The sequence below is a fragment of the Oncorhynchus gorbuscha genome, linkage group LG05, assembly GCF_021184085.1.
Source record: "Oncorhynchus gorbuscha isolate QuinsamMale2020 ecotype Even-year linkage group LG05, OgorEven_v1.0, whole genome shotgun sequence".
NCBI lineage: Eukaryota > Metazoa > Chordata > Actinopteri > Salmoniformes > Salmonidae > Oncorhynchus > Oncorhynchus gorbuscha.
The window spans coordinates 16,857,164-16,870,410 of NC_060177.1; the positions used below are offsets into that span (position 1 = coordinate 16,857,164).

General features: G+C 42.4%; 1 protein-coding gene across 2 annotated transcripts in view; it reads left to right on the plus strand.

The window, feature by feature from the left end:
* Nucleotides 1-13,247, plus strand: part of LOC124035580 (transcription initiation factor TFIID subunit 4-like) — a 121,263-nt gene that overhangs the window by 26,877 nt on the left and 81,139 nt on the right. For both annotated transcript variants that reach the window (XM_046349075.1, XM_046349076.1), the window contains 2 exons: nt 31-145; nt 9,094-9,263. In XM_046349075.1, coding sequence (XP_046205031.1) covers nt 31-145; nt 9,094-9,263 — 285 coding nt within the window. The remainder of the gene's footprint in view (nt 1-30; nt 146-9,093; nt 9,264-13,247) is intronic.

The window sequence follows — 13,247 nt, forward strand, 5'->3', positions numbered from 1 at the left end:
TGTGTGTGTGTGTGTGTTCTCTCCCCTCAGGCACTGTCAGCAAGGGAGCCACACTCCAAGCAGGCAAAAGTCCTGTGGGTTTTGCTGTTAAGGGCTCTGGAAATCAGAAAAACAAGCTGAACGATCCCGGAGGCGGTTCTTTCAGGTACAAAACGCTGGTTCTGTGCACCTCTTCAGGTAGAGAGGAGAGTGAGGAGAGGAGAGAAAGAGTCTTACTGAGTGTTATGGACAGCCAGCACATGGGGGCAGCATTTCACCAATATAACTTGGATGACTACAGGCTACACTCTCAGCGAAAGACATGAGTTTTCATCCTGTCATTTGCCTGACTCTCTCTCTCTCTCTCTCTCTCTCTCTCTCTCTCTCTCTCTCTCTCTCTCTCTCTCTCTCTCTATCTATCTGTCACATAGCAACACTCTCTCTCTCTCTTTCTATCTGTCACATAGCAACACCCTCTCTCTCTCTCTCTCTCTCTCTCTCTCTCTCTCTCTCTCTCTCTCTCTATCTGTCACATAGCAACACTCTCTCTCTCCCAGCCAATAGATCATTCAGAGTAATTCATACTCTCATCAATGCTCTGGATTCCTGTTCCAGCTCTTTGGTAGGAATGATAATGAACTACTAAAAGTTAAGCAGGAACAAGTAATTATCTAAAACATGTACATGGATTAACACTAGCCAATGACCCTGTTCTAAATAAAATGGCACAGTGTAGTCTACACTTATGTTGCCCCTGTTAATACAGATGTTTATGGTTACCCCCCTGTTAATATAGATGTTTATGGTTACTCCCTGTTAATATAGATGTTTATGGTTGCCCCCTGTTAATACAGATGTTTATGGTTACCCCCCTGTTAATATAGATGTTTATGGTTACTCCCTGTTAATATAGATGTTTATGGTTGCCCCCTGTTAATATAGATGTTTATGGTTACTCCCTGTTAATATAGATGTTTATGGTTACTCCCTGTTAATATAGATGTTTATGGTTACTCCCTGTTAATATAGATGTTTATGGTTACTCCCTGTTAATATAGATGTTTATGGTTACTCCCTGTTAATATAGATGTTTATGGTTACTCCCTGTTAATATAGATGTTTATGGTTACTCCCTGTTAATATAGATGTTTATGGTTACTCCCTGTTAATATAGATGTTTATGGTTACCCCCTGTTAATACAGATGTTTATGGTTACTCCCTGTTAATATAGATATTTATGGTTACCCCCTGTTAATACAGATGTTTATGGTTACTCCCTGTTAATATAGATGTTTATGGTTACTCCCTGTTAATATAGATGTTTATGGTTACTCCCTGTTAATATAGATGTTTATGGTTACTCCCTGTTAATATAGATGTTTATGGTTACCCCCTGTTAATACAGATGTTTATGGTTACTCCCTGTTAATATAGATATTTATGGTTACCCCCTGTTAATACAGATGTTTATGGTTACTCCCTGTTAATATAGATGTTTATGGTTACTCCCTGTTAATATAGATGTTTATGGTTACCCCCTGTTAATACAGATGTTTATGGTTACTCCCTGTTAATATAGATGTTTATGGTTACCCCCTGTTAATATAGATGTTTATGGTTGCCCCCTGTTAATACAGATGTTTATGGTTGCCCCCTGTTAATACAGATGTTTATGGTTGCCCCCTGTTAATATAGATGTTTATGGTTACCCCCTGTTAATACAGATGTTTATGGTTGCCCCCTGTTAATACAGATGTTTATGGTTGCTCCCTGTTAATATAGATGTTTATGGTTGCCCCCTGTTAATACAGATGTTTATGGTTACCCCCTGTTAATATAGATGTTTATGGTTACTCCCTGTTAATATAGATGTTTATGGTTACTCCCTGTTAATACAGATGTTTATGGTTACTCCCTGTTAATATAGATGTTTATGGTTGCCCCCTGTTAATATAGATGTTTATGGTTACCCCCTGTTAATATAGATGTTTATGGTTACCCCCTGTTAATATAGATGTTTATGGTTACCCCTGTTAATATAGATGTTTATGGTTACCCCCTGTTAAAATATATGTTTATGGTTGCTCCCTGTTAATATAGATGTTTATGGTTACCCCCTGTTAATATAGATGTTTATGGTTACCTCCTGTTAAAATATATGTTTATGGTTGCTCCCTGTTAATATAGATGTTTATGGTTACCCCCTGTTAATATAGATGTTTATGGTTACCCCCTGTTAATATAGATGTTTATGGTTACTCCCTGTTAATATAAATGTTTATGGTTACTCCCTGTTAATATAGATGTTTATGGTTACTCCCTGTTAATATAGATGTTTATGGTTACTCCCTGTTAATATAGATGTTTATGGTTACTCCCTGTTAATATAGATGTTTATGGTTACTCCCTGTTAATATAGATGTTTATGGTTACCCCCTGTTAATACAGATGTTTATGGTTACTCCCTGTTAATATAGATATTTATGGTTACCCCCTGTTAATACAGATGTTTATGGTTACTCCCTGTTAATATAGATGTTTATGGTTACTCCCTGTTAATATAGATGTTTATGGTTACTCCCTGTTAATATAGACGTTTATGGTTACTCCCTGTTAATATAGATATTTATGGTTACCCCCTGTTAATACAGATGTTTATGGTTACTCCCTGTTAATATAGATATTTATGGTTACCCCCTGTTAATACAGATGTTTATGGTTACTCCCTGTTAATATAGATGTTTATGGTTACTCCCTGTTAATATAGATGTTTATGGTTACCCCCTGTTAATACAGATGTTTATGGTTACTTCCTGTTAATATAGATGTTTATGGTTACCCCCTGTTAATATAGATGTTTATGGTTGCCCCCTGTTAATATAGATGTTTATGGTTGCCCCCTGTTAATACAGATGTTTATGGTTGCCCCCTGTTAATATAGATGTTTATGGTTGCCCCCTGTTAATATAGATGTTTATGGTTACCCCCTGTTAATACAGATGTTTATGGTTGCCCCCTGTTAATACAGATGTTTATGGTTGCTCCCTGTTAATATAGATGTTTATGGTTGCCCCCTGTTAATACAGATGTTTATGGTTACCCCCTGTTAATATAGATGTTTATGGTTACTCCCTGTTAATATAGATGTTTATGGTTACTCCCTGTTAATACAGATGTTTATGGTTACTCCCTGTTAATATAGATGTTTATGGTTGCCCCCTGTTAATATAGATGTTTATGGTTGCCCCCTGTTAATATAGATGTTTATGGTTACCCCCTGTTAATATAGATGTTTATGGTTACCCCCTGTTAATATAGATGTTTATGGTTACCCCCTGTTAATATAGATGTTTATGGTTACCCCCTGTTAAAATATATGTTTATGGTTGCTCCCTGTTAATATAGATGTTTATGGTTACCCCCTGTTAATATAGATGTTTATGGTTACCTCCTGTTAAAATATATGTTTATGGTTGCTCCCTGTTAATATAGATGTTTATGGTTACCCCCTGTTAATATAGATGTTTATGGTTACCCCCTGTTAATATAGATGTTTATGGTTACCCCCTGTTAATATAGATGTTTATGGTTACCCCCTGTTAATATAGATGTTTATGGTTACCCCCTGTTAATATAGATGTTTATGGTTACCCCCTGTTAATATAGATGTTTATGGTTACCCCCTGTTAATCTAGATGTTTATGGTTACCCCCTGTTAATACAGATGTTTATGGTTGCCCCCTGTTAATACAGATGTTTATGGTTGCTCCCTGTTAATATAGATGTTTATGGTTGCCCCCTGTTAATACAGATGTTTATGGTTACCCCTGTTAATATAGATGTTTATGGTTGCCCCCTGTTAATATAGATGTTTATGGTTACCCCTGTTAATATAGATGTTTATGGTTACCCCTGTTCATATAGATGTTTATGGTTACCCCCTGTTAATATAGATGTTTATGGTTACCCCTGTTAATATAGATGTTTATGGTTACCCCCTGTTAATATAGATGTTTATGGTTACCCCTGTTAATCTAGATGTTTATGGTTACCCCCTGTTAATACAGATGTTTATGGTTGCCCCCTGTTAATACAGATGTTTATGGTTGCTCCCTGTTAATATAGATGTTTATGGTTGCCCCCTGTTAATACAGATGTTTATGGTTACCCCCTGTTAATATAGATGTTTATGGTTACCCCCTGTTAATACAGATGTTTATGGTTACCCCCCTGTTAATATAGATGTTTATGGTTACCCCCTGTTAATATAGATGTTTATGGTTGCCCCCTGTTAATATAGATGTTTATGGTTACCCCCTGTTAATATAGATGTTTATGGTTACCCCCTGTTCATATAGATGTTTATGGTTACCCCCTGTTAATATAGATGTTTATGGTTACCCCCTGTTAATATAGATGTTTATGGTTACCCTCCCTCCAGGTTCTTCAGCTCGTTTCATCTTTGTAAAAAACGTGTTCATGAAAAATGATCTTTACGATCTGACCTATACATATAGGTGCTTATATGTGTGTACAAGCGTGATTGCGAGCACATCGCAGTTTGTGTTTGCGTGCGTATGTATGTACATTTTCCTGTCCTGCTACACATTCAAAATGTAACGAGTACTTTTGGGTGTGGGAAAATGTAAGGAGTAAAATGTGCATTATCTTATTTTGGAATGTAGGTGAGTTAAGTAAAGTACAGATACCCCCCAAAATACTTAAGTAGTACTTCAAAGTATTTTTACTTAGTTACTTTACGCCTCTGGCTCCGAGCCCATAGTAGGCCACCGGGTTCATGGTAATGGCCTCCCTTCCTGAGGGGAAATTAGCCGCCCCGGGCCCTGATTGATAAACCAATAAATCTTTAGTGGCCTTGATAATTAAGCTGTCAGGGCTGCTTGTTACTGACAACCTTTTCCCTCTGGTGCTTCTGCCTCCATGTTTACACAGCCCACGCATTGCCTCCCTGCCCTAGCAGTGCACTATACTGGCTAACCATACAGTACATAGGCTACACACTAGTTTCATGTCAGATCAATCAAATAGGGTTCATATATCCTCACCAGCACTACCCCTCTACTCTGCTGGTTGACATGGATTAGGAATCCCTGTTGTCTGGCTGTGTAGTGTAGTAGTCCCTGGTAGGGCAGGGCTGTATGTACCTCTATACTGTTCCCCTCCTGAGGACATAAGAGCATGTTGGAACAGAGCCCTGTGGCGTGTATATCCTCTCACCTCAGAGCACTCTCAGCCACTCCCTCCCAGCATGGGTGCACAATAGGCCAGAAATGGGGAGGGATGGTGGGAGTCTCCCCCCTCCTTAAAATAGTGATGATACTGAGATTGTACTGTAGGCATTGTTTTGTTTGATCTTAAATGCTCCCCCCTCCTTCCACTCCCCAGTGTTGTGCTATGTAGATGGTGTTTTGTATAACATCAGATTTGTATTGTTTCCCTTTGTAAAGAATATAATGCTCGGGTTGAGTAGGTAAGTGGATAGGGGTTGAATAGACTATGATCTGACAGATTTAGTTCATAACCAGTCAAACATGGTTCAAAAATAATCAACCAGGCATAACCCCTCTAGTGTCTCCACCTTGACCTGTGTATTTATTTATCTGTTGTGATGTGCTGCGTTGTGTTGTTATGTGCTGTGTTGTGCTGTGTTATGTGCTGTGTTGGTGTGTGCTGTTTTGGGATGTGCTGTGTTGTGCTTGTTGTTATGTGCTGTGTTGGGATGTGTTGCGTTGTGTTGCGTTATGTTGTTATGTGCTGTGCTGTGTTGTGTTGTGTTGTACTGGGTTGTGTTGGGTCCTTCTGTAGCTCAGTTGGTAGAGCATGGCGCTTGTAACGCCAGGGTAGTGGGTTCGATCCCCGGGACCACCCATACGTAGAATGTATGCACACATGACTGTAAGTCGCTTTGGTTAAAAGCGTCTGCTAAATGGCATATATTATTTATTATTATTATTATTATTACTAGGTTGTGTTGTACTGGGTTGTGTTGTACTGGGTTGTGTTGTACTGGTTTGTGTTGTACTGGGTTGTGTTCAGACCGCAGGGCCTGTGTGGTTCCCGGTGAGTTCCAGTGTGCTCTGCTGTGGTGACCATTGACCTACTGACAGACAGACAGGCAGCCACAGTGTAGGTTTACAGTGCTGAGTGGAAGCAGCTGGTCTCTCCCTCCATGCTTTCTGTAAACACCCAACGTCCGCTTTAATCACAGCCGGCCCTCATCCCCTAGTTCTCAGCCCTCAGCCATCTCAGACGTCAGCCCCCTCAGCCCAATGCCGCGACAGGTAGCCTAGTGGTTAGATCGTTGGGCCAGTAACCAACAGGTTGCTGGATCGAATCCCGAGCTGTTAAGGTAAAAATCTGTCGTTCTGCCCCTGATCAAGGCAGTTAACCCACTGTTCCCCGGTAGGCCGTCATTGTAAATAAGAATTTGTTCTTAACTGACTTGCCTAGTTAAATAAAGGTTAAAATGCCAGCAGTGAGATCACCATCATTCCCCCAAATCCTCCTGCCAACTCTATGTCTGGTCTGGGTCATACGTCCCTCTACCCTGGCCCCATCCAGCTCCTTCACGTCCAGACCAGGCCGGACACACAGTGAGGGAACATGTTTAAACTAGAGTACACTGGCTTTGATACATATTGGCAGCAGTCAGCGTTGTCTAAAGCGACAGGCTGTAGTGCACATTGAGGAAGCTGCAGTGGCCTGAGCCTGTGTGTGCGACTGTGTGTGCGACTGTGTGTGTGACTGTGTGTGTGTCTCACTCACTGTGAGTTATGACTAGCTACATGGAGGGGTCTCAGGGATGTTAGTCACTCAGATGGCTCGGTGGACGACCCCTACCATGGCACAGGGGGCACTCTCTGGGGGGAGGTATCAGAGATGATCCCTGTCTGGCCCTGGATCCTGGCTCTTCCCTGACTGGATGCCCCCTTTCCACACATACACATGCTCCTTCTAAATCCAATCCAACTCCCCACCTATGGCGTGCCCTCTCCCATCCAGGCTTGATATGGAAAATACATGCACAAGTATTCATGTTACTCTCGGTGTCATGTCCCGCAGCAAAGCCAAATCAATCATTGAGAGGTGTCTTTTCCTCCATAGGAACCTAATTATATCTCACCTTTATTAGTGAGAGGAGAAGGTACTGTACATTCGTTCAGGAGTCTTTTTGTTATGCGTTTCATAACTAATTCCTTCCTTTTAATGTTAGCCTTGTCTTGCATTTCCATTTGGTTGTAGATTCCCCCCCCCCAAACACAGGAGACTTCTAGCTGTGCTATTAAGAATCAGGAATAAGGGAGTTATTTGCATAGCAACATAGCATGTCCATGTCCATGTCCATGTCCACTGTGTTGTGTAACTTTATGTGTTATTCATCATTACATATGATGGTTTATATATTTAATGGATATTGAGGTTAGGAGGCCAGGGTGTTGGGTGTTGATAAAGATGACGGTGGTGAAGACGAAGGTGTATAGCCTACAGTAGGAGGGAGAGATAATAATAACATAGTAATCTCCTGTATCATGAGAGTGTTGTTAGGTAGATTCTACATGGAGGTTCATTATTAGACTCAGAGAGAGTAGGACTGGGACTGGCAGGGTGAGTAGAGGGTCTAGTGAGATCTCTTGGTGCAGGAAGGAGCTCTAATCGTCTTTGTCAACCTCCTGCCGGGATGTCAGGACTCATATAGGTGCTCGTCACATTACAGAGGAACAGGGAGACGTCAGCGGGGTGCGATGCCTGCCGCTGACGATGGCGATGTGTTCCCACACATGGACGCCCGCCCACTGCGGGCAGAGAGAACAAGGCAGCATCAACGTGCATGGCCCCCGCAACACGTAACTTCTGACGGTCGGAACCAGCGGCTGCTGGCGGTGCGAACGCCAATTCCTTTAGAGGGGAGGTGAAGGAACGGGCGAGGGAGGCAGTGAGCGGCTGCCCTGTGTGTGTTCTGTGGTTCTCTGTGCCCTCTGTCACCGCCACTTAGTGGTTCCTCCAGCCCAGCAAGCGAGGGAGGGAGGCAGTGTTTCCATGGATGATGAGCTCAGGGCATTGCCAGCCACAACCAGGTTACCAAAGCACTCGTTCCCCTGTTAGGGTACTCACTCATAGAGAGACTGGAAAGAGGATTTAGGCCTGGGCCACTGTCAATGTCAGCTTCACCCAAAACCTCAAATTTAAGTTGAACTGTTTGGGTAAGACACTCCATTCTTTTAATGATGTTCATCCTTGGGGAGGACCTTGACCTCAAAAGGTCTTCTTGGTCCTTTATCCCCTTGTTACTGTTTACCTCAAATACGATATCTAATACATACTACTGATCCAAACCTATGTATGAATTCTAAAAAAGCTCATATTTAAGAAATGAACAATGTATTGATAAGCCAGATCGTGTTGTGATTCAAAATGGTGGTGGATATTTCCACTGGACTGGTACTGGATGATGTTGCTGTTCTCAGCAGAGTGGTCTGTATACAGTGTTTGTTGATATTAGTATATTGCCAGATTCATCACACAGCAGTTCCAATCCTCCTGTGCATCTTTACCCAGCTCCCTGCCATCCAAACGTTGTCAACCCTACTATATGCTGACTCAAATGGACTCTGGGTGGAATAAAGCCTATTAAAATAGTGTATTATTATGAGCAGTTTATACACCTCTGAATCATAACAATGCAAGTGCATACACTACTTTCCCTGTACGATTGAACCTTGAATGAAATGAATGAGAAAATCTGTCAGTTTTCCACAGGAACAGCTCTGTAATTGTCTATAGGGACATGTAAACTAATACTGTAAAAGGGAGACATATAGTATTGTTTTATACAGACATTGTTGTAAGAGTTCATGTACAGATGTAGGATCTTAATTTGAGGCAGTTTGCTACAGCAGCAACAGGACATTTGAATTATTATGTGGATTATACTTCATTACCATTTTTGTAGGGGTTGGTACATTTTTCACGAGGGCAAAACAAGTCTGACACTTCAGATGTATTTTTAAAACTCAAATACACAACAAGTTTGCAGAAACAAACTACATCTGTAGAGCCCTTAAAACATGAATCCTCCATCTTTTTGTTTCCAGGGATGATGATGACATTAACGATGTGGCGTCCATGGCGGGGGTGAACCTGAATGAAGAGAGCGCTCGTATCCTGGCAACCAACTCTGAGCTGGTGGGGACACACATCCGCTCCTGTAAAGATGAGGCCTTCCTTCACCCGGGCCTGTTACACAGACGCATCCTGGAGACAGGTACGGACAGTACACTACTACAGTACATTATAGTACATGATGACACCCTCACTAGAGAAACCTCTGGAGAATACCTATATAGTGTATGAGGATGACGCCTTGTTCACAGCAATCGAACAATAGAAGTTGCATACACAGTAAGTTTTTAAAGTCATTAAATGATAGAGAATTGAGGTGGAATCATGTACCGTATCGTTGTCTTCACAGTTAGTACCATCTCCAGGTCCATAATAATAATTCCATAATCATCAAGTGTTGCCAATGATGCTGATCTTCATTTTCATCATAGTGATTATTATCTTCAGATTGATCTTGAATTTATTCATGAACGTGTACCAAACAGAATCATGTTCCTTCAAACGTGTGTTGGTTTAGAAAATATAGGCCAGACCCCTGTCTGTGTGTGTGTGTGTGATGAAATCTGTCTGTTAGCTTTGTGTTTTCTTGTATTCTCCTTGTTGTTTCTGCATCTGTAGTGTCATCACTAAAGACAGACAGTTTGATTTACTTCCCCTGATGGGAGGTTGCAGGCCAGGCCGGAGCAGACGCTCCTTTCTGCCCTCCCTCATTTTAAACTTGGTGCACTTAACAGTTCTTTCACCTCCTTTAATGAATTCTTCAGTGTCTGTCTGAACTTACTAGACCCCAGGCCCTGACATAAATACTTTATAGAGCTGTCTTTTGAAGGCTGCTTGTCAGATTGTCCTGTGGACTGAAGGAAGAGAGTTCAGAGTTACAAGACTGGATTTAGTTCTTCTTCTGTCTTTTGATTGGTTCTCCACATTCAGATACTGTCCTATTTGCGAATGTGAGATGATTTACGGACCAGTGGAATCAGTCTCTGTTCATATTAGAATTCATGTGAGGGTTTACCATGTGATAGACTAGTATCTACAATGTATTGGCCTCTCGTTAGGCACATTCAATGGTGGTACTGGTAAATGGCACTTTGTTACACTTCAGGCCTTTTTGCACTGTGTCGGAAATGTCTAAGCCTAATGTGTGAAAGTGCAATTCAATAATATTACCATAAACAACTAAGTCTTGAATACACGTTGCATTATAAATCACACAATAGAATAGAATTCAAACACAACAGGGAGTTTCAGCGCTAATACGTTTATTCTTGTTTTACCTCAATTAAGTATCCACGGTGACGGTGACAATGAGGCCCAGAGGTCATGTGCTGTTAGACGGTACATTGGTGAGGTTGTTATGCTGTCGCCTTGGGGAGGAGGGGGTTAAAAATGTAAATCTTGCTCTGGGGGCTTGGTGCTGTGCGGGGGCCGGGTGGGTGGGAGGCCGTGGTGCCCCCTGCTGGGGAAGTGGCACTTGGGCGGCTTTGTTGTGTCAGTGATGGGCTGTGGAGAACTCTCAGCTGGCAGCAGAACCAAGGGAGGCTCCCCAGCCTGCCAACTCTGCTCAATCAGAGGCTAGTGGGGATGTGGTCCTCCTCACACAGTGGTACACAGCCCTGACTCACCCCTCTGCTTCATGCTGCCCTCTGCTCTCTGCTGCCACCACTGGACAGGGAGATGTACAGCGGGGCAGGATAGATTCAGATCCGGTGAGGACCTTTCAGAAAGTCCAGGAGCTTGTTTCTCTCTCCCTGTTTCTTTCTTTCTCCTTTTTTCTCTTTCTATCTCTTCCCATATCTCTCTCCTCTCACCCCCTTCTCTCTTTCTATCTCTTCCCATATCTCTCTCCTCTCACCCCCTTCTCTCTTTCTATCTCTTCCCATATCTCTCTCCTCTCACCCCTTCTCTCTTTCTATCTCTTCCCATATCTCTCTCCTCTCACCCCCTTCTCTCTTTCTATCTCTTCCCATATCTCTCTCCTCTCACCCCCTTCTCTCTTTCTATCTCTTCCCATATCTCTCTCCTCTCACCCCTTCTCTCTTTCTATCTCTTCCCATATCTCTCTCCTCTCACCCCCTTCTCTCTTCTATCTCTTCCCATATCTCTCTCCTCTCACCCCCTTCTCTCTTTCTATCTCTTCCCATATCTCTCTCCTCTCACCCCTTCTCTCTTTCTATCTCTTCCCATATCTCTCTCCTCTCACCCCCTTCTCTCTTTCTATCTCTTCCCATATCTCTCTCCTCTCACCCCCTTCTCTCTTTCTATCTCTTCCCTCACCCCTATCTCTTTCTATCTCTTCCCATATCTCTCACCACCCTTCTCTCTTTCTATCTCTTCCCTTATCTCTCTCCTCTCACCACCTCTCTTTCTATCTTTCCCAATCTCTTCCCATATCTCTTCCCATATCCTCTCACCCCTTCTCTCTTTCTATCTCTTCCCATATCTCTCTCCTCTCACCCCCTTCTCTCTTTCTATCTCTTCCCATATCTCTCTCCTCTCACCCCCTTCTCTCTTTCTATCTCTTCCCATATCTCTCTCTCTCTCACCCCCTTCTCTCTTTCTATCTCTTCCCATATCTCTCTCCTCTCACCCCCTTCTCTCTTTCTATCTCTTCCCATATCTCTCTCCTCTCACCCCCTTCTCTCTTTCTATCTCTTCCCATATCTCTCTCCTCTCACCCCCTTCTCTCTTTCTATCTCTTCCCATATCTCTCTCCTCTCACCCCCTTCTCTCTTTCTATCTCTTCCCATATCTCTCTCCTCTCACCCCCTTCTCTCTTTCTATCTCTTCCCATATCTCTCTCCTCTCACCCCTTCTCTCTTTCTATCTCTTCCCATATCTCTCTCCTCTCACCCCCTTCTCTCTTTCTATCTCTTCCCATATCTCTCTCCTCTCACCCCCTTCTCTCTTTCTATCTCTTCCCATATCTCTCTCCTCTCACCCCCTTCTCTCTTTCTATCTCTTCCCATATCTCTCTCCTCTCACCCCCTTCTCTCTTTCTATCTCTTCCCATATCTCTCTCTCCTCTCACCCCCTTCTCTCTTTCTATCTCTCTTCTTTCTCCCCCTCTCTATCGTTCTTCAGGCTTGTCCTTGAGCCGTGGGCCAGTTTCATTTGTGAAACCGCAAGCAGCAACTCCCTCCTGACTCCCAGTGCCTAGAACATATGCACAGCTGGAGTTCTCTAGAATAGCCTCTCAAAGTAAATGTGCACTGGTACCTCAGAGGTCCAATTCTGCAGACACACATGCAGAAGGACTCAACTCCAGAGAGACTCACTCGTGTTCAGTGCAGAAAGTTCACTTTTCGCTATTTAAGGGTAGATGAGATTACCAGTAAATACAGTACAAAATAAAGCCTGTTAAGGTGGTTGGAAACTAACACTAAAGCAATTCAATGCTGTTTAGACTCTCCTATAGTCCTAAGTGAGGGGCTGGTGTGGACTACATTGAGGAAGGTATTTATTATTTCATAGAGAACTTGGCTTTCTTTGTCTCGGTGCCTTAAAGATCTCAGTTTGTTGGAGAGTGGAAGCCTTTAGTATTTTTCCTTTTGACATCGCTTACGACCCAGAGAAAATGTTTTTGAATTTTCACACTAATTATCAGGCTTATACGGATCTCGATCCTTTCAAGATGTTAGACTGGGAAAAGGTGTGTGTACAGTATGGCTGATTTAAATAATTGGTGTGGTTTATTTAAAAGTGTACCAGAGAGAACATTCTGTTAATGGAATATTAAAAAGGAAGAAAAACAGATCCTAACCTGCTAAACTCTGCCCTCTGAATTATGACTTCACAAACTGTTTACTGCCAGAAAACTAGTCGAAATGATCCTTTAAAGTTAAGGTTGGCCAATGTTGTTTACAGCTACACACATGAAAGACTGCAGAGTAAGCTTGGCAATTCATACTTGGATATTATTCTCAACATGGCACTAGAACTGTGAAACATCTAGACAGAGCTTTATCATTATGAAACAAATACCCTTTTCACACTATGGTCCTGACCTAACCCAAACTGTGCTGGCACAGATGTTTTGCTTTGTCCTTTTTAGCATGGTTCCAACAACTATGGTGGATGTGGAACCAGGCCAGCTCATTACAGCTTGGTTTGGTTCGGCTCAGCT